Source organism: Emys orbicularis, chromosome 5, assembly GCF_028017835.1.
Source record: "Emys orbicularis isolate rEmyOrb1 chromosome 5, rEmyOrb1.hap1, whole genome shotgun sequence".
Classification (NCBI taxonomy): Eukaryota; Metazoa; Chordata; order Testudines; family Emydidae; genus Emys; species Emys orbicularis.
Genome location: NC_088687.1, coordinates 38069599 through 38091155, shown reverse-complemented (window position 1 = coordinate 38091155; position 21557 = coordinate 38069599). Strand labels below are relative to the sequence as shown.

General features: G+C 44.2%; 1 protein-coding gene across 24 annotated transcripts in view; it reads left to right on the top strand.

Annotated features, from left to right (window-relative positions):
- The window catches only part of CAMK2D (calcium/calmodulin dependent protein kinase II delta), a 258791-nt gene that overhangs the window by 214671 nt on the left and 22563 nt on the right, over positions 1 to 21557 (top strand). For all 24 annotated transcript variants that reach the window (XM_065405038.1, XM_065405055.1, XM_065405063.1 and 21 more), the window contains one exon: positions 16259 to 16334. In XM_065405038.1, coding sequence (XP_065261110.1) covers positions 16259 to 16334 — 76 coding nt within the window. The remainder of the gene's footprint in view (positions 1 to 16258; positions 16335 to 21557) is intronic.

Here is a 21557-nt window from a genome sequence, read left to right as displayed (position 1 = left end):
ACCTATCCCTGCTGCAGCAGGAGGTGGGTCGGCTCCTCAGCCTTGGAGCTGTGGAGGAGGTTCCGTCGGAATTCCGAGGGAAAGGGTTCTACTCCCATTACTTCCTGATCCCCAAGGCCAAAGGGGGGGCTCAGACCCATCCTGGATCTGCAGGACCTCAATCGGTTCATGGCAAAATGCCGATTCCGCATGGTCTCTCTGGCATGTATTATACCCTCCCTGGACCCTGGTGATTGGTATGCAGCCCTGGATCTCCAGGACTTGTATTTCCATAGCCACATATTCGAGGGGCACAGACGCTTCCTCCATTTTCTAGTGGGACAGGACCACTACCAATTTACGGTCCTGCCCTTTGGCCTGTCCACTGCCCCCAGGGTGTTTACAAAGTGTATGGTGGTAGTAGCGGCCTACCTCAGACGACTGGCTGATCAAAGGCACATCCCGGTCCCAGGTTCAGAACCACGTGGACCTGCTTTTGGCCACGTGCCAAACTGGGCCTCCTAGTGAACGAGGCCAAGTCGACATTGATCCCGGTACAGCGTATAGAATTCATAGGCGCTCTACCTGATGTCTCCAAGGCAACAGCCTCCCTTCCCATGGACAGGTTCCAAACCCTGAAGGGGCTTAAAGCCTCTGTCACGGAGTTCCCCGTTACCACGGCCAGGGCATGCCTGCGGCTCCTGGGCCACATGGCGACATGCACATACGTGGTCTGCCACACCAGGCTTCGGATGAGGCCCCTCCAACTCTGGTTGGCCTCAGAATTCTCCCAGGCCCGGGACAAACTGGACACGGTCCTCTCAGTCCCGGCACGGGTGATCGCCACGCTACAATGGTGGTCCTGCCCGGCCAATATGCTCCAGTGAATGCCCTTCAGGGACCCCACCCCGTTGCTAGACCTAGTGTCCGACGCGTCAGACCTGGGCTGGGGAGCCCATTTTAGGGAACTCACAGACTCAAGGGATGTGGTCTGTCGAGGAGCTGTCCCTTCACATAAATGTCAGAGAACTCAGGGCGATACCCTTAGCCTGCGGGGCGTTCAGCTCGCAGCTGCGCAGCAAGGTGGTCAGAGTACTCACGGACAACACCGCCACAATGTTTTACATCAACAGGCAAAGCGGGACGCGGTCCTCGGCCCTCTGCCTGGAAGCCCTCCACCTTTGGGAGTTCTGTATAGCCCACGACATCTCCCTGAAGGCTTTCCACCTGCCAGGAGTCCACAACACACAAGCTGACCGCTTGAGCAGGGTTTTCTCCTCCCAACATGAGTGGTCGCTCCACTCGGAGGTCACTCACCGGCTCTCCCCAAGTAGACCTGTTTCGACCCAGCAGAACTGCCGTTGCCACAGGTTCTGCTCCGGAGGCGGGAGGGAGGGACGCGATCTCCGATGCCTTCCTCCTGTCATGGTCAGGTCAACTCCTTTACGCTTTTCCCCCGTTTCCCCTCATTGCCAAGGTCCTGGAGAAAGCGAAAACAGACAAGGCACGTGTCCTCCTAATCACCCCAGATTGGTCCAGACAACACTGGTACGGAACCCTTCTAAGCCTACTCAAAGCCCCTCCCCGGCCATTGCCGCTCCGCCACGACCTCCTTTCCCAGGACCAGGGCTGCTTCCTCCACCCCAGTCTGGACACACTCCACCTGACAGTGTGGCTGATCAGTGGCTAAACGCGAAGGAGAGAGGGTGTTCAAAGGGTGTCAGGCGTATCCTCCTCGAGAGTAGGAAGCCATCTACATGCCGGGCCTACCTGGCAAAGTGATCCAGGTTCTCCAGGTGGGCAGGCGAGTGGGGCGTTTCCCCAACGTCCGCTCCACTTCAGCTTATCCTTGAGTACCGTCTCTCCCTTAGAACTCAAGGCCTGGCCCCTTCCTCTGTCAGGGTGCACTTGGCGGCCATTTCGGCTTCCACCCGCCGATTCAGGGCTGCTCAGTTTTCTCCCATGCCATGACCGGGCGTTTCCTCAAGGGGCTAGACCGGTCCTTCCCTTATGTTAGAACGCCTGTCCCCCAGTGGGATCTAAACTTGGTACTGTCCCGCCTCACGGGGCCCCCGTTCAGACCCTTGGCCACATGCTTGTGGTCTCACCTCTCCTGGAAAGTAGCCTTCTTCGTGGCCATCACGTCGGCCAGGCGGGTCTCGGAGCTTAGAGCCCTGACCTGCGACCCCCCTTACACAGTCTTTCACAAAGACAAGGTCCAGCTCTGCCTGCACCCCGCATTCCTTCCCAAGGTGGTCTCCGCTTTTCACATGAGCCAGGACATCTTCCTACCTGTCCTCTGCCCTAAGCCGCACGCCTCTAACGAGGAGCGCCGCCTCCATACTCTCGATGTGCGCAGGGCACTCGCCTTTTATCTGGATCGGACTAAGCCGTTCCGTAGGTCTTCGCAACACTTTGTTGCCTCGGCCGAGCGTATGAGGGGCCAACCGATCTCCACCCAGAGACTCTCCCGGTGGATCACGTCGTGCATACGGGCACGCTACGACCTAGCAGGAGTTCCCGCACCACCTATAGTGCGGGCTCACTCAACTAGGGCTCAGGCTTTGTCAGCTGCCTTCGTAGCCCATGTCCCTATCCAGGACATCTGCAGGGCCGCTACCTGGTCCTCAGTGCACACTTCCACGTCGCACTATGCGATCGTCTCCCACGCCAGGGATGACGCTGTTTTCGGTAGGGCTGTGCTCCAGCAGAGGGATCTATAAACTCCTACCCACCTCCATCAGGCATAGCTTGTAATCACCTACTGTGGAATACACATGAGCAAGCACTCAAAGAAGAAAGGACAGTTACCTGTTCCGTAACTGGCGTTCTTCGAGATGTGTTGCTCATGTCTATTCCACATCCCGCCCTCCTTCCCCACTGTCGGAGTTGGTCCGGCAAGAAGGAACTGAGGGTGGGGGCTCCCCTTATAGCGTGCTATAGCAGCGCCACTCCAGGGGTCACAGTGGCGCTCCCCCGCTATGGGTACTGCTGAGGGAAAAACTTCCGGCACCGGTGCACGTGGCGAGCACGCACACCTACTGTGGAATAGATATGAGCAACACATCTCGAAGAACGCCAGTTACGGAACAGGTAACTGTCCTTTACATTATATTCACACTCATGAGCATATTTCCATAAAACATTATGGAGTGCAACGTCACAACCATTATACTACATAATCTGCCCTTCTCAAATGTGTCATAAAAAAAGTATAGACATAAAAAAGTATAATGTGGTGGTGATTAGGCTGGTGTTCAGTTTACAGTGTATGTCGTATATGGTCATTTCCCAGCACCTGATCTTGAATTAAAATAAGGGCAAATGCAAACACATATTCCACTTCAATGAGTTTCTGCTCTGAACCTTCAGTCTACACCAGTGAATTCATTTTTATAAATTTAAGGACCTGAGTTCACCTCTGCATTCTACAGTTGTTTTGCAAATGTAACTCCATTTAAGTTACAATAATGTCAACCTGAAGTACTGCAGCAGTGAATCAGGCTCTTTCCTTTGTATGGTAGATCATGTCATTGTTGACGTTCGGGTTGGTGTGGCATATCAGCTATGCTTCAAAATATCTTCTTTCAAAAAAATGACCAAAAGGCAGCACTATAAGCAATGTGAACTCATACATTTCTACTTGATTGATTTTAAGGTCTATAGTATGGATCATAAGGCTAAGATTAGCTAATGTGAAGTGTAAAATGAACTGTGTCTCAGCATGTAAATTAAAACTACCTGTTTTAGTCCCCATCACTCCCCACGGTAATTGCCAGGATACATAGCTTTTTATATTGACATAGGTATCATTTATCTGAAATGAACCAGAAATTTTCTTCTAAGGTTTGAATAAGACAGTTAAAAAGACATTGCAGGCCTTACCCCTTTGGTGTGCTTTCTGTTCCATGCCTTTCGACCAGACAGACTTACTGGAGAAAACTATTCCACCCCAATCCTTCTATATGTCCCACATCATTATTGTGCCAGGCATCATGAACTGGAGATTAAAGGAGGGGACTGCAAATCAAGAGACCTTGATTCATTCCTGATATTGATTCACTCTGTGACCTTGGAATCTTTCTGTGTTTCCATTTCCTATCCTTTAAAATGGCAATAGTAATACATACCCATAATTGTTAAGCAATTGCGGTCTTCTGAGTAAAGATGCAATATAAATGCAAAGTGTTCTCATCATTTGGTAGACAGCATTGTTTTATATAAACAAGGAGTTATGTTGTTGATGGGTGTGATCAGTTCTTAATTCCATGCATTTTGTTCTGTTGTATGATTCCAAAATAAAAATAACATACTACACCTCTACCCCGATATAACATCCTCGGGAGCCAAAAAATCTTACAGCATTATAGGTGAACCCGCGTTATATCGAACTTGCTTTGATCCGCCGGAGTGCGCAGCCCTGCCCCCCCGGAGTGCTGCTTTACCGCATTATATCCGAATTCGTGTTATATCGGGTCGCGTTATATAGGGGTAGAGGTGTATTTTAAATATCATAATGTAATATAATTATAAAAAGTTATTTTTGCTGCTTACTCATTTAATTGATGAATTTAAAAGATGTTTTTAAAAATCCTCCTCTTTTTCCTTTAAATATCAAGGAGACAGAAGGGAATTTATCTTGTTTAGTCCTTTGAATCAATTCTGCAGATGTTAATACATCACGTCTAGTCATTTCCATTACAGAAATGAGCAAATAATTCCTTCAGGATTCAAAGTTATTCCTGATTTCTTCCTTCTAACTCCATTTATTAAACTGGAGAACATCACATAATACATCAGAAATTGTCACTTTTTAAAAAGAATCTATTCATTACTTGATATGATTTACATAATGTACCACTCATTGCTTTTACTGATGTAATTTCCATATTTACTTCTCATATTAGTTTGTATTATTCAACTACACTGTAGTTATAAAAAACATTAAACCTTGTGGGGGGAAATAGGTGGCATTCTGATGGAATATGCTGATTTTAGAAACAAAGCTGTGATATTCTGTGTTCACTTTAGTCATATTTTTTGTCCTGGTTTTACTTTTTGTTAAGCTATAGATATGACTCCTGCCCTCAGATACCCCGCCAACAAGTGTACATGAAGGGTAAAAGTGGCCAATAGTGCCTCTTAGAGCCATGTTAGTGCGCTTCTCAGAATCTCTCACTTACTATGTTTGTGGGGCAAACAAGCTCAATCCTGTAGGTGCTCTAAAGAGGCAGTCCTGCAGAGTTAATATGATATTGTTATGCTCTGTCAGCAGTAAAGGCTACTCACAGACACAACAGTAGCTATTATGAATTAATTGGAGGCTTAAGGTCTGATAAAATCCTATCCTCCATCTTATTTAGATGCAGAAAATACTGTGGTATCTAATCCTTTGATGCACTGTGGACTCAGTAAAGCAATACAGTACACTGCTTAAAAATTAAAAAGCATGATGACCTTGCACAAGTTGCAGGAATTTGCACCACTGGATTTGCAGGAACATAACAGAAGCTTGCAAGTTATCACAGGATCATATAAACTTCTGGGGCGAATTCATGGCCCCACTGAAGTCAATGGGAGTTTTACCATTGATTTCAGTGTGGCCATGATTTCACCCCAGTAAACTGACAGTGATAATACAATAGCTGGTAGGCTAGAACAGTGTAGTCTGTTGTCTGGACCAGCCCATGCATACAGATAAGGATAATAGTGTGGGTTTCTTTATAACCTGCAGTTTCCGTCTAATACAGGGGCGGGCAAACGTTTTGGCCTGAGGGCCGCATCAGGTTTCGTAAATTGTATGGAGGGCCGGTTAGGGAAGGGGGTCGTGGCTCGGCCGCCACCTCCTATCTGCCCCCCCCCCGGGACTCCTGCCCCATCCAACCCCCCCGTTCTCTGATGGCCCCTCTGGGACCCCTGCCCCATCCACACCCACCCACTCCCTGTCCCCTGACTGCCCCCGGACTCCCACCGCCCCATCCAACCCCTCCTCTCATTCCTGACAGCCCCCCCGGGACCCCTGGCCCATCCAACCACTCCTTCTCCCTGTCCCCTGACTGCCCCCGGAACCCCTGCCCCTGACTGCCCCCTGCTGCCCCATCCAGTCCCGCCTCCTTCCTGACTGCCCCCTGGGACCCCTGCCCCCATTCAACCCCCTGTTTCCCCCCTGACCACCATCCCCACCCCCTGACCACCATCCCTAACTCCCCTGCCCTCTATCCAACCCTCGCTGCTCCCTGCCCCTTTACCGTGCTGCCTGGAGCACCGGTAGCTGCTACAGCTGCGCCGCCCGTCTGGAGCCAGGCCATGCCGCCACCACGCAGCTCAGAGCACTGGGTCAGACCAGGCTCTGCAGCTGCGCTGCCCCAGGAGCTCACAGCCCCACCGCCCAGAGCATTGCGGCGGAGCGAGGGAGCTGAGGCTGCAGGAGGAGGGAGAACAGCGGGGGAGGGGCCGGGGCTAGCCTCCCAGGCCAGGAGCTTAGGGGCCGAGCAGGATGGTGCTACAGGCCAGATGTGGCCTGCAGGCTGTAGTTTGCCCACCCCTGATCTAACAGATAGGAAGGATGCTAGGGGAGTATGGTATGGTAAAACTTGATAGGATCTCATCTACAGTTACATACAAGACCAGGGTAGATGGATAGCATTATGAATGGCGGTGGGGTTGAAAAAAACAGAAAATGGAGAGGAAGGATTGACCTGTGGCTAAAGCATAGCTTCTATTCTTGGCTTTGCTTGCACCACGCTTCAGTTTTCCCATCTGTAAAAATGGGGCAAACATCTCATTTCATGGGAATATTGGTTATTTTTATTACAACATACATTTCAATGTTGTTTTTAAAGCGTTTTGAAATATTTAAAAGGAAGGTATAATAGAAGCAAAGAGTATTATCATTTATTCTATTATGAAACTGAGACCAAAGGTACAGTTTAGAGTGAATTTAGAGAGTCATAAGGTGGGAGTACAATTTATATAAAAAATGTATACTGAGGCAAATAACATTAATGTCTCAAAAACAACAAGGAGTCTGGTGGCACCTTAAAGACTAACAGATATAGTCAGTGTAGTATGTTGATTGCAATGGATTTTTTACCTTCAGTCCTTTTGGTATGATGTCCATCTGTTTGCATTTGGAGAGGAAGATGATGTCTGTCTGTATCTGTGCAAGTTTTTTGTTGAGGTTGATGGATTTCCACTCCATACGGCTAAATTTAGTGCCTTGCATGGTGTCAAGAATCAGGGGGTAGCCGTGTTAGTCTGTATCTACAAAAACAACAAGGAGTCTGGTGGCACCTTAAAGACTAACAGATATAGTCAGTGTAGTATGTTGATTGCAATGGATTTTTTACCTTCGGTGCCACCAGACTCCTTGTTGTTTTTGTAGATACAGACTAACACGGCTACCCCCTGATTCTTGACATTAATGTCTCAGTTACCACAAGATGCTTTGATATTTTTAATGCATTTAAACATTATTTCTTGAGACAGTAAGCCAGGTTTGTGATTAATGTAACACATTAAGAAATCTCGGTGCAAACTTAGTGTTAACTAACTATAGCTGCAATTCATCATTATATGTTTCTTTTTGAGACTATAGAGTGGTTGCCATTCAAAAAAACCAGTTTCCACATAAGAGAGAGGTTAACTTAACTGTGTGGTAACTGTTAGCAGATGGACTTTTCAAAAGTGACTACAGTAACGTGAACAAAGTGACATTCTATTTGCTAAATATGAGAAATAGTTTAACATAATAATAATAATAGAGGTTATATAATGATAATGATAGAGATTAACAGAGGAAAAGCATTCATTGTATTGGATCTTGTATGTCATTATTTAATGGAAAAATGATTAGCTGGCATAACTTTTTCAGATATACTATGTTTACTATGAAATGATGCATTGGGTTTTCATTGGACAAGCAATAAGACTTGCAGATTTTTTTTTTCCTGTAGGGTGGTGGGGAAGGTTGAGAAGAATCAGCAGTCTCAGATGCCAATCAACTCATAAGATGGTGAATCAGAATGAATCATTAGGAACAGCAGGCACTGATAAGGAGTATTATTCTTAAGCTGACAACTTAAGTGCTTAGAATGGGCATACAGTAAATCAAAACAAATTTTAGAACGTTTAAGTTTACAGTATAAACTTTTTAAAACTTTTTAAAAATAAGTTCTACAGTTTTAACTACAATATTTTTCACAATTTGTGGTAAAGGACAAATTATTGATCAATTTAAGTTGTCACCGGAAAGGTTCTATACATGAGGAATTTAAAACAAGATTCTTTCAGAGCCTGATACAAATACCATTGAAGATAATGGAAGTCGTTGGGCTTTGGATGAGGTCCTTAGGCTCTGATCCAGAAAACCACTTACACACCTACTTACCTGCAAGCATGCACTTAAGTGCTTTGCTGAATCAGGGCCTTCTTTTGAGGGATGGTCCCTATGTTGATTACAAATGCGGGTATGCATGGGCCTTAGTACAGTATTTTGCAAATGTGTTTCCTATACAGCTGAGCAGTAATTGACATTGAGTAGATGTTGACCTATCACCTCTTTCTTTCTTGTAAATTAATATGCAGAAAGTAACCATAAAGCGGTATAAAACAGCCAGAGCAACTTAAAATTTGAACGGTTAGCCCAGAAAATGTTTTGTAGCATTTGACTATTCATCTGTCTCTAGATCTATGGTAGTAATGCATGCTGCACAACTGAATGACATCTGATGTGTTCATCCATACTGATTTTTTTCAGTGAATGATACTAAAGTGTTTTCTCTCTCTTGCCTCCAACTTTCGTTGTGTTTTCAAAATCTGTAATATTTTGTTCCAGCACACTCTGCAGTGCACTGTACAAAAGTGCTATTAACTGTACATTTTAACTGTTCAAATTGCTGGTGGTTGGGATCCAATTTTTATTACAAATTAACCTAGGCCACATCATTCCATCTATTCCCCACTGAGTTAAATGAAGAGTGTTCTGCTTTAAAATGGATAGTACAGAATGTCCCAAGGTCTATTGTAAAGAGCACTGGGATAAATTGTTTTCAAAGTTTTATCTTTGTAAAGAATATTGGAGGCAAGTGAGTGTGATATACTGCTTCCGATTTTGTGCATAGGGCAGAGATTGTTTGCTTGCTAATTTGATAATCTGAAATGACTCTCTCAGGTATTAATGTGAATTAACAAGCTGCCTATGCATGACACATAACTGATACGTAGCTATTTTCTATAAGACTAGAAAATACATGACGATGACCTTTATTTTTGGCATCATAATAATAACTGTTCCCAGAGGTACTTTACATTAACAGGAGTATGCCAAGGAACAATAAAACCACAGGACTCCCAGTTATGTAAAATCAGGGTAATAACAGTTCCAGCACAGTACTTATATAGTCAGTCATCTGGAGTATTAATAAAAAAATAAGTGTTATTAACCTGTGAGGGAGCATGTTTTAAGAGGGTTTTTTTTATTTTTATTATTATTGCAGCACAAAGCACATTGGCTACAATTTTAAACCATTCCATCAGCAGTGTTGTGCTCACCCAGTTAGTAAGGGTTCTGCATGCATTTCTCATTAATCGGTTTGAACAGGTAGCCCTTTGTGGGTAAACTAACAGTCTTCATTTTTACATGTCAACAGGTATTTTTTATGCTTAACTCTTCTTATATTTTTCTCTCCATTTCTTTTTGTTGTGATTAGCATACTAAAATATTGATTATTTCTATAGAGTGACCTTAATATTTATTCATATTTCCTTAGTTTGATGTAAAAATAGTGTGTTCTTGGGTGGGGCCCTGTAGGCCTGATTTATTTCTGCATTACCTTGTTTCATTAGTTCATAAATTCCATTAATCTGAAAGTTGCCGGCATGGTGCTCTCCAAGACCCTCTTTGCATAGCTTGTATACCAGTAGATCGTCAAACATGCAGTAGATGTAAAATACATCCCTGTAAAATGTGGCCAGTCTAATAAATCAACAAGAATTGATGCATGGATTAATGCTATTATAATGCTAAATGCGATAATAATTTTAGCCAAAATTGTAACATATTCCCTTCCTTCCTTTGTATTAGATTTCCATTTTAGCTTGACTTCAAAATATTTTTGTTAGAAATGTCTTTGTAATCATCATATACCTGCCCACGTTCTAAAATAAAGGTCACATTTGTGTGAAATACTGTTACCACAATACCACTTAACTCACTATGCTTTGTATTATATACTGTGTAGATTATATACTGAAGTCAGATCACAGGTCTGTGGTTGGCCGACCCTCAGCCTGGGCTCGGTCTTGGTCTTTTTGAGGCTCTTACCCTGAGTCTGCTACAGAAGCCCCCACTCGTGGGCAATCTCTCTGTTCCTGGTGAGAGTTCAGCTTACTCCCATGGTCCTTCTTGAGTCCAATTACTTCTAGTCCCTAGCAGTGCTCCCGGTTCCACCACAGATCACTGTCTGGGAACAGCCCTCCAGGGCCCCTCACCCATATCAGGCCTATAGTGTCAGTCTGTCCCCACACAGGGTGGGGGGGACAGACAGAAAGGCTAGCCACTGCCTCAGGCTCCTTGTTACTGGACCTCACTAGCAGTCCTTAGTAGCCTCACCTCCTGGGCAAACTTTCCCTTTCTCTATGGTAGGTCTCAACTTTTTAAGCCATACCACTGATATATTATAAGATTGATCTTTACAAAAATAAAAGCCCATTACATATGTTAGGCATTACACGATACAGTGAATATAATTTAAGCACTTTCAAGGTCAGTACACTTTATATAACTTCACAGCACCTTATGATCAACACACTGCATAACACCAAAGAGCTCATCCATTCCAGTTCTGTGCATAAAAACATTCTTCTACTCCTTCAGCATATTGCACTAGGAGAGAATTTATAAAACACTAACATGACTTAATATACCTTGGATTATACTCCTTTTGAAATCTTTACTGCACATTTCCCCAAAAATATACAGATATAAAATCATCAGTGTGCAGCAAACAATATATTTCCATTAGAAAACAAAACAAAAGAATGAAGTTAAGTTAAAGTTGGGTAGGGAGCATAAACTGAGTATGTGATAGAGTGATGAAGAATTATATGGCAGAGGGGGATTTGTTAGCTGTCTTAATGCCTTACCTGTTCATTTGCAGGCTTTTTACTATTTGTTTTATGAAGTGTATTTGAATGTAAAAAAAAAAAAATTGGAGGGTCATAGAGAGCACATGTTAGGTAGGCTCCACTGAAATGCAACCTTAACTTTTTAATGAAATTTTATTTAGGAATTTCCCTGACTTTTAATGAGTGCCAAAAGTTAAAATCAGGTTGATTCATAAGGTTTGCAAGGGTAAAGCCATGTTCCAACCAACATCCACATCACCTAGTTCACTGCACTCTCACTGATAGCTCATCCAGTCTTCTATGCGACTTCATCTCCTTCTCCACGTCTATCAAGTCTCCTGCCTTCCCAAACTCTGAAGTGAAGCATAGTTCCATGACATGTTTCCGATACCTCGCCCCAGTCTATATCCCTCCCAGTCTCCTATTTTCCCCTGCTCCCCAAACTCTGCCTCTGCCCACCCTGGATTCTGGTTATATTATAAACAATTTTAAACATTTATATGTATATACGCTGAACCAGTTCTTGTATCTGTTATTCCCTTCCTTCTCCCCCCCCCCCCCAAAAAAAGGTAAGGTTTGTGATATTTCAAAAAATACTATTAACAGTCTGCTGTTTGTGTAGAATTCCATGAGCCGTGGAGATTTTTTATTGTGTTTCACTTTAATTACTAAACACTTCGTGTTGCTTACATTTGTGCTTAGCTGTTGTTTTTTCATAATGTTCATTCCAGCTTTCAGATAAGTAAGGCATGAGAATGTGAATTTTCTTCATACAGGAAGCAGTACTGCTGGAACAAATTTTGCTACTCTGAACTGTATTGCACTTTTGTCTTAGGAACATTTGATTGAGAGCCAGCAGATGCTGCATTTCAATAAGCTCACTGAATAGAAATAAATCTAACTTTTTTTTGTACATGTACAATTATATGTGTGTAACCAACATATATAGTATAGCAACATAGTATAGAATTGTGAATTTCATACAGTGAGTTTTATTTGCTGAAAAGTCTTTCCACAAGCGCAAAGAGCACTAGAAGGATTGATACTAGTACTGGAATACATAAAGCAGTTGTGCTGTTTGAGCCAACAATATTTCCGTAATCTCGTTTGCTAGCCTGTGGAGCATGCTGGTTGGACATGGTTTGTGCTCAGAGGGCAGATCAGCTGATGCGTAGTTTTACCAAATGTTCATACTAGAGCTGGACAGAGAAACTTCAACTGAATTATATTCCATCAGAATGTTCAGTTCCTTTGAAATCAAAATCCTTCACAAAATCATGTCAGTTTAAGCATAATTTCATTTTGGAAAGTTGGGGAGGGGGAAATGTTTTGACATTTTTGGAACAAATTGTTTTTCATTTTGAAAAGTCTCTTTTTTTTTAAAAAAAAACATTTTGGGTTTCTTCACAGAGACTTTTCACATTTTCTGGTTTAATTCTGTAACAGGAGGAGCCGCCTCTCATGGTCAGTGGTGGATCTGTGGCAATCTGCCTCAGTTTTCCCTTCTGCTCAGGGCTTCTTAAATCACTAACTCCACTAGAGGCCCTCTTGTTACCATTAATTACCCCTCCTTGGGGGCTGAGTTTATTACCAAACAATTCAAACTGTCTTCAAAGTCTCAAAAGTTCATCTCTGGCATCTTCTGCCAGTCCACAGGTTCCTCCTCTGTCCAAGCCACTTTTTATCAAGGAGCCACTCCATCCCTTCTAGCTAGAGTCCTTCTCTGCTTTTCACAGCAGGAAATCCCTGGTCTTCCTACCTGGAGTCCTTTCTTCCCCAGGAGAGAGTTCATCACTCTCCCAGTGCTGTCTATTCTCCCGCTTAGAGAGTCCAGCAGGCAATCCCGCCCCATTCTTCCCCTGCCCCCCAGGCCCTCTAGCTTCTAAGCCCAAATCTTCCCTCCTGCTAACTGCAGTCTCTGCCACAGCTTCATCTTCCTATTTCCTGTTCCTTCTCTGGCTTTTTATAGAAATCAGGCCCCATTGTGATGCTGTTAATGAGGCACAGGTGGGACATATCAGTTCCCCTTTAAAGGGCCCGGTCCACCCTGTGACACATGTCTCTAAAGAATGAAGCCAGTTTTCAAAATCTGAAAATCCTTTGTGAAATTGAGCTACTGTCTTTTGCACAGCTCTAGATTGTGCTATTGAAACCACAGACAGATGAGAATGAGTTAAGTATTGCCAAAGTGAATTATGCTAAGACATACCATTGACAGTGCTCCACTTGAAAAACCATCTCCTGCAGCCCCTTGGGATCACTTAGTAGTATATTATGATACAGAGTATATTCAGATGTTCACCACTTAATTTGCAATGTATATGACCTTGTATCCAACTGTGGGCATGTTATGGTAAAACTGGGAAATCAAATGTGATATTAATTAATTGTGAAACAAAAAATAATATCAATATACACAATTATCACCAACCAGCTGAGTATAAATTACGATCTGTCCTTGGGGTTTAGTGTAAATTGCATCTGGAAAATACCATATATTTTTAGATCTTGGCCTTATTTACATTGATCCAACAATTATATTCGATCCAACAATAGAAAACTGTATTGTTTTCTATTGCCTAATTTAATAATTTGTAATTATCTACATCTCTGAATGTATTGTTAAATCTCTAGTTCAATTACTTTTATACTAGGTATGGCATACAAGATTTCTGATTACAGGCATCATCTTCCTTCCCCTCTCATCTCACCATGTTATCCTCCTTCCTCGAATTCCTCACTCCCCTTTCTTCATCACATCAAGTTTAAACTTCTTGTCCTTCAGTTTCTAGACCCTTCCTCATTCTACTCCTCTTGTCTTTTATCTCATCACCCCACCATCCTCTTTGCTCTGCTGATGATGCCAGCCTTGGTGTCCCATTTTTCTGCTTCTCCCGCAACTATCTCCACAGTTCCTTCTACATCATTCTGTATACGTGGAGCACCCTGCCAGTGCTGGTCAGCAAAGCCACTGTCCTCGCCCCATACAAATTCATCCACAATACCTGCAACTGAAACCTCTCTTTATTTTTAAAAATCTTCCCTATCCCACCATGCTACCCACTAGACCTGCTAGCTGAGTGACCATTTAGTCTTACTGGGACTTCCATAATTGCTAAAAGAAAATACACGTGCGCGCACACACACAAACACACACAACTTTTTTAATACTGGTCTTTTATAAAGCATTTTTATTATTTTAATATTTGTTTATGGTAGCACCAAAAAATCTGTTGTAACTCTGCTGTGCTAGATGCTTACAAACATAATAATAGGCATAGTCACTGTGCCACAGAGCTTACAACTGAAGGACTCATTGCTGTAATTAGATCTGTGTTGAATCCATACAGATCCTACTGTAATCAATGCGACTCTTCAGAGGAAGATCTGGATATAGTATCAGGACCTAAATTTCTCTTAAATAGTGGTTTGGGCTTATTTCAGGAGTGGTTGCAGACAATACAAAATTACTCAAGATAGTTAAGTCAAAGCTGGCTGTGAAGAGTTAAAAATGGCAATAAAATGGCAGATACAATTCAGTATTGATAAATGCAAAGAAATGCATGCTGAAAAATAATCCCAACTATACATACAAAATAATGGGATCTAAATTAGCTGTTACCACTCAAGAAAAAGATCTTGGAGTCCCAACGGTTCTCTGAAAATATCAACTCAGTGTGCAGTGGCAGTCAAAAAGCTAACGGGAACCATTAGGAAAGAGAGAGAGAGTAAAACCGAAAATATAATGCCACTATATAAATCCATGGTATGCTCACATCTTGAATACTGTGTGTAATTCTGGTTGCCCCCTCTCAAAAAAAGATGTATTAGAATTGAAAAACGTGCAGAAAATGGCAACAAAAATGATTAAGAGTATAGAACAGCTTCCTTACAAGGAGAGATTAAAAAGACTAGGACTGTTCACGCTTCAAAAAGAGACGACTAAGGGGAGGATATGATGTAGGTCTATAAAATCATGAACGGTATGGAGGAAGTAAATAGGAAAGTTTATTTACCCCTTCACATAATACAAGAACTAGGGGTCAGCTGATGAAATTAATAGGCAGCAGGTTTCAAACAAACAAAAGGAAGTGCTTCTTCACACAGTGCAGTCAACCTGTGGAACACATTGCTATGAGATGTTGTGAAGGCTAAAAGTAAAACTGGTTTCAAAAAAGAATTAAGTAAGTTAATGGAGGATAGGTTACATCAATGGCTATTAACCAAGATGGTCAGGACACAGACTGGGTGTCTGTAGGGTGTCTCAGAGTTGCAGCCGTGTTAGTCTGTATTCGCAAAAAGAACAGGAGTACTTGTGGCACCTTAGAGACTAACAAATGTATTTGAGCATAAGCTTTCGTGGGCTACAGCCCACTTCATTGGATGCATGCCAGGGTGTCTGTAAACCTCCAACTGCCAGAAGCTGGGACTAAACAACAAGGGATGGATGATTTGAAATTGCCCTGTTCTGTTCATTCCTTCTGAAGCATCTGGCACTGGCCACTGTCAGAGACAGGATACTGGGCTAAATGGACAATTGGTCTGACCTGGTACGGCTGTTCTTACATTCTTAATTTCTCATGGTTAAATCTCTGCAATTGAAGGCAGTGCACCATTTAAGGAAGTGCTGGCACCCTGCCTTTTTGTGTTTGGCCAAAACAAATGCTAAGTGGGGAAAAATTCATTGTAAACAGATTTCTGAGATCAGGATTACACACTTACAAGCTCCAGATTCCAGATGCAGGTGAATCATTACAATATTGCTCATAAAATGACAATTGGCTGCTTTTACACTTCTGTAAAGGTCAAGAGTTTGTTGTTGTGTTTTTAAAGGCAGGTCCTTCAGTGAGAGAAAGTGGATCAGAACTGAGGCAGAAAATGTATCATTGATCTGTGACATGTGCTTTATTTCCTTATGAATACAGAAATACACTAAGGTCAATATATTGTAAAGCGAGTAATTTAACACTTCTGGCTATGGTACTAGAAAAGAAAGTGGAATCATGGAATGAATGGCAGTCACACTGATCAGGGAAATATCTAAATGTCCTTGTCTTTGTTATTTAGTCTGACAGTCTTTTATGCTGTCACTTTCCACTTTTGTTCCCATCTCATGTTTTGTTGTTTTTGTGTCTGTTTATCCTTTCTTTAGCTCGTAAGCAGGAGATTATCAAGGTTACTGAGCAACTGATTGAAGCTATCAACAATGGGGACTTTGAAGCTTACACGTAAGTTGACTCATTTTGCAAGAGACAAGATGAGATAAACGTATAAAAATGTTCATGCTTGTAGGCCTTGAGGAAACACAGAACCTGATTCACTGCTGTATTGCACAAGTCACACACTGGTATAACAGCAGATTTCAGTAGCGTTATATTAGGATAAACATGGAATAACACCATAGTGAATCAGACCCATTATCGCTACATAACATATGCAGTGATCTCTTTCATCAGGCAGAGAGGAGAGAATGTTCATGATTTAAAATCTAAGAATCAAGATCAGAATACACTGGAAAGCTATTTTAACAGAAACATTTCAGTATAAGCAGAGGTTCACTATCACCAGAATTCTATCTGTTGCACTGTAATACATTAATGCCACTTGGGACTTATGGCTCATTTACATGGAGAGCTAGTACATAGCAAGCCTGGGTGTGAATTTGCAGCACACTCACCTGCCATGCATGTAGACCCTGCTACCAAGCACTAAAAGTTATGTAATGCACTTTGACATACCCCCCACCCTTCTCATTTCACATAGCAGCACATCGAAGTGCACTATGGAACTTGTGGTATTAGGGTCCATGTGGCCAGTTATGTCTCTGTGTTTACAAGCATTTCCATTCTACAATATTTCACTTAATACTGTGTGTCACTGTGTAAGTGGAACTATTTTGTCTCCAGAATTGGTGGGGACAGATACTTTCCCCTGCAGTGTCACAAGACCACCCCATTCACTGCAACCCCCCAAAAGTTACAACATAAGATCCTCTCTCTCCACACTCCCTTAAAAAATAAAATAAAATAAAAAAGGCAAGACCCCGAGCACTTACTTTGGCCTTCTCCTGCCTCTCTCTGACTGCTTCCCATTGTGTGCTGCACCAGTCTTACTTCGCAAAAAGAACAGGAGTACTTGTGGCACCTTAGAGACTAACAAATGTATTTGAGCATAAGGTTTCGTGGGCTACAGCCCACTTCATCAGATGCACTACTTCGGAAATTTTGTTCAGGACCCAAAAAAATTCTGCTTAAAGAACTAATTTTAGGTATTCTGTTTTTAAAATAACCTTATAGCCAGTTCTGTTGTTTCTTTACTCCAACCCATTAAAATGTATTTGGAACAAAAACAAATTATATTTTGTTTAAAGTTAAAGGTCTAGAGCTAAAGACACTATATTTCAGCTCATGAAGAGCTAAAGGTTCTAGAATAGTTGAAATAGGGAAGTAATACTCCTATGAGACAGTGACAAATTACCAGTAATGTACCTTTGCCTGGTATGAGCACTTTATATTCTTTGACTGTTACAAAAACTGTTGTACAAAAATGTCAAATGGAAGTTTGCTCAAAACGTTTCTGTTTTGCAGCATGGCAAAACTCAAGCCTTAGAAACATCTAACCAAAATTAAATTACCATTTAAACATTGGTAGCAACATTGGTTTTAGACTTAACATATCATGGGGGAGATTTTCAAAGGCACAAATAACAGCTGGATATCTAAGTCCTATGACTTCCAGTAGGATTTAGATGCCTAACTTCCATTTATGGCTTTGAAAATGTATCTTCTGGTCAAACACTGAAAGAAAATTTTAGGTGAAATGCTGACCCTATAGAAGTCAATGGCAAAAATCCCACTGATTTCATTGGGACCAAGATTTCATCCTTCATGCCTATATATGTTGTGTTTCATTCCAGCATGATGCAGTATATAATTTATGTTCCCTGTTGGAATGACACATAGAAAAGCAAGGCAGACAGAAATGTTAATGCCCATGTTTATCGATGGATCACTGAATTTCACATACATCATATTTCTGCTTTACAGGCTGATTTGTATGAGGTCATATGCCTTTGAGGTCAAGCATGCTCTGCAGTAGGGCAAACTGGATGGAGGATAAGGAACCTTTGTTCTGGGTTATCATGAGACAAATAGAATGCCGCCTCATTTAAATCTCAGAGTGGAAAGGCTGTTTTATTGTTTGTGTTAATTGTCAAAACAGTGGACATTACAATGGCAAATAGTATTCTTGTGGGAAAAGTCTCCAATTAGAAGTTTTCCATCATTCATGGGAAACAAGATCCATGGGAATAAATCAGATTTATGAACCCAGCTCTACTTGCCATAAGAGAGGAAAATCTGGAAAGGAAAAAAAAGCATGGCAGGAATGGGTGGCTCTTCTTTGAGTAGTGTCCCCATGGGTGCTCTACTTCAGGTGCATGTGCACCCTATGCACTTTTGATCAGGGGGAGGGATAGCTCAATGGTTTGAGCATTGGCCTGCTAAACCCAAGGTTGTGAGTTCAATCCTTGAGGGGGCCACTTAGGGATCTGGGGCAAAAATCAGTACTTGGTCCTGCTAGTGAAGGCAGGGGGCTGGACTCAATGACCTTTTGGGGTCCCTTCCAGTTCTATGAGATAGGTATATCTCCATATATATCAGAGATTTTCATTAGCCGTGTCCATTCAGCCCACATATGCACTGCTCATATTCTCATGCCCTGCACCGAGTACGGGCGAACTGCCTCGGCTTGAGACTGAGTTTAGCATCTTTGCATTATGTGTGCCTCAACTGTTAGCCAATTTTGTTCTACTTAGTTTAGTTAGTTAGGTTGTTAGCCAGTAACTAAATACTACTACTATTGAAAGATCATTTTATTTCCTCTGGGGAAATCCTCCTTGTGAGGGGCATGCCCAGTTCAACAGGGTTTAAACGTTGCCTCACATGTAGAGAGGCTGTATCACTCAGCAATGGACACTCTAACTGTGTTTGCTCCCTGGAAGAGTCGCACAATCCACAGAAGTGTAACTTCGTTTAGCCCTCAAATCCAAGGCTTGGAAGAACTGGGAAATCAAGCTGCAACTGTTAATGATGGATTGCTCTTTTCACTCTCCTTTGGAACCAGGTCAGGAGAACCTCACTGTACATCAGTTCCTGGGGGTCTCTTGTGCCCCTTCAACCTCAGCACAACAGTCATCTAGAAAGAGAGAGCCTGAATCCTCCTCTGAATATCCTAAGAGGAGTTCTAATTCTCCTCTTAAGGAACCTACCTCAAAGAGACCTCACTTTTTGACCAGGTAAACGGCCTCAGAGACTTGATCCTCAAAGCTTGGTATCGTTGAGGCGAAGGGCTTCTCCAGTACCAGTGAAGCGGGAAAGTTCCACAGCTCTAAGAGTAAACATAGCTCTGAGGAGTCTCCGGAGCCATCTAGCAGAGATGGTCAGAGCAAACACAGATTGGTACTGTCGGACTTAAACCCTCTCTTGGTACTCTTATCAAGCTCTTCGGTACCGTGTAAGACTAAGCCTCCATCTACATCAACAATGTCCGTGAAGCGCTCAAAACCATCGGTACCATTCTGTAGGGAGAAGCATACCACTCCAATGGTGCCATAACTCCACTCAGTGCTGTAACCACACTCGGTACCGCAAGACTTTAGGTACCCGAAGGACTTATCAGTGACTGCTAACCTGAGTCTCCATTGCTGGCAGGTACTGGGCATTTCTTGATGTCAAGAACCTCTTGGTTTCCAGACCCTTTAGCGTCCCTTTCTTTTCAGTCACTGCTCCCCAATAAAGTAAGATGATGGAGACCTCTCTTCAGTATTCTCAATCTCTGTTCACGGTTCCCCTACATACCCATATATAACTATTTTTCTCTAAGAGACCAGGAAGATGCCTGGAGAACTCATCATTCCTGGTGGGAGCAATCCTGGATGCCATCCCCTCCCTCTTCTGGTCCTCAATGCCTATATTAGAATCCCTGAGCAGCTTATCACTGACAGTCCTTCGAGTGATTGCTCCTGTGTATTCCACAGTAGGTGCGCGTGCTCGCCACGTGCACCGGTGCCGGAAGTTTTTCCCTTAGCAGCATCCGTAGTGGGGGAGCACCACTGCGACCCCTGGCGTGGCGCCGACATATCGCGCCATAAAGGGGGCTGCGTGCTCCCCCCCACCCTCAGTTCCTTCTTGCCGCCAGTGAAGGTAGTCGGAACTTTGTGCTCCAGCTTTGCTGCAGCATTTCTAGCCTTAGTGGTATCCAGCTTTCACTGAAGTTACTTGTTGAACTTTTCTCTGTTAGTGCCTGGCTCAGGGCATGCCCCGTGGCCCAGGCTTCAAGTCATGCGACTCTTGTCGCAACTCTTTGCCCAGAAGCGATCCACACACTCAGTGTCTTCGCTGTCTGGGCGAGGCTCACATTAGTAAGAAGTGTAAAAATTGCCGCTCCTTCAAGCCGCAAACAAAGAAGGAGCGTGAGATCCGACTTCGAGCTCTCCTAATGGAGTCGGCATTGGCCCCGGCACCGGCACGTCGAGCTGACTCCGCGCCGGGCACCGTGTCCTTGGCGCGCAGCGAAGCGCCCCCGGCGCGCCGTCCTGATTCCGCGCCCGGTACCGCATCGTCGGTGTGCAGTGAGGCCCCGTCGACGAGCCGGCACCGCTCCCCTTCTAAGAAGCAAGGGAAGACTCAGCGGCACCGGGAGAAAGAACGGGGTGAGGCTAGACCCCGCTGGGCAGCCCACGATCCCCATCGGGACCGAGAGCTCCGACTCGGGTGGAGCGGAGTAGTCCGGTGCCGTCCACGCGCGCCTCGCCAGAGATGAGTGCCTTCGATACCGGAGGCAGCTCAGGCCGCGTGCGACATCATGACGCTTCCGGTACCGGGAGCGCCGCTTCAGTCGGGCCCCCGATCCCGTGGGAAGCCACCGCTCAGTGCCCATCAACCTTCTCCGGACGTCTCTGAGGTCAAGGCACCGTCCCGACTTGAAGGGCCGAGCCGCAGACCACGGCGCGCCTCCACGCCGCGAGCAGGGTCATCTGCGAGCGAGCTTTCCACCTCCACTCCGGGAGACCGTAGGGGAGGCACTAAGAGGCGGCGCCGCTCTTCTTCGAGCCTTGCCCGCAGGGACAGGTCTCGTCGTCATCGGCACCGCCATTCACGCTCCGGCACCCGCCGTGGAAGGCGCTATTCCCGGAGCTCGTCGCGGGAGTCCCAGGCACCGAGGCGTTGTCGTCTTGGGTGCCAGAGGGATTATGGAGATATCACTCCCGACTCCTATCTGTCCTCCTCCAGGGGCCGGAGACGTCATGTTCGGGACCTATCCAGCCGTTTGTACGGCACCGTTCGCTCATCCTGGACCTCCGCCTCGGCACGCAGCCGCCCCTCGTCGAGCCGCCCGGTGCCGCAGGACCAGCCGGTCCTTCCGGGCCCCCTTGCATCCCAGGGCCAGGC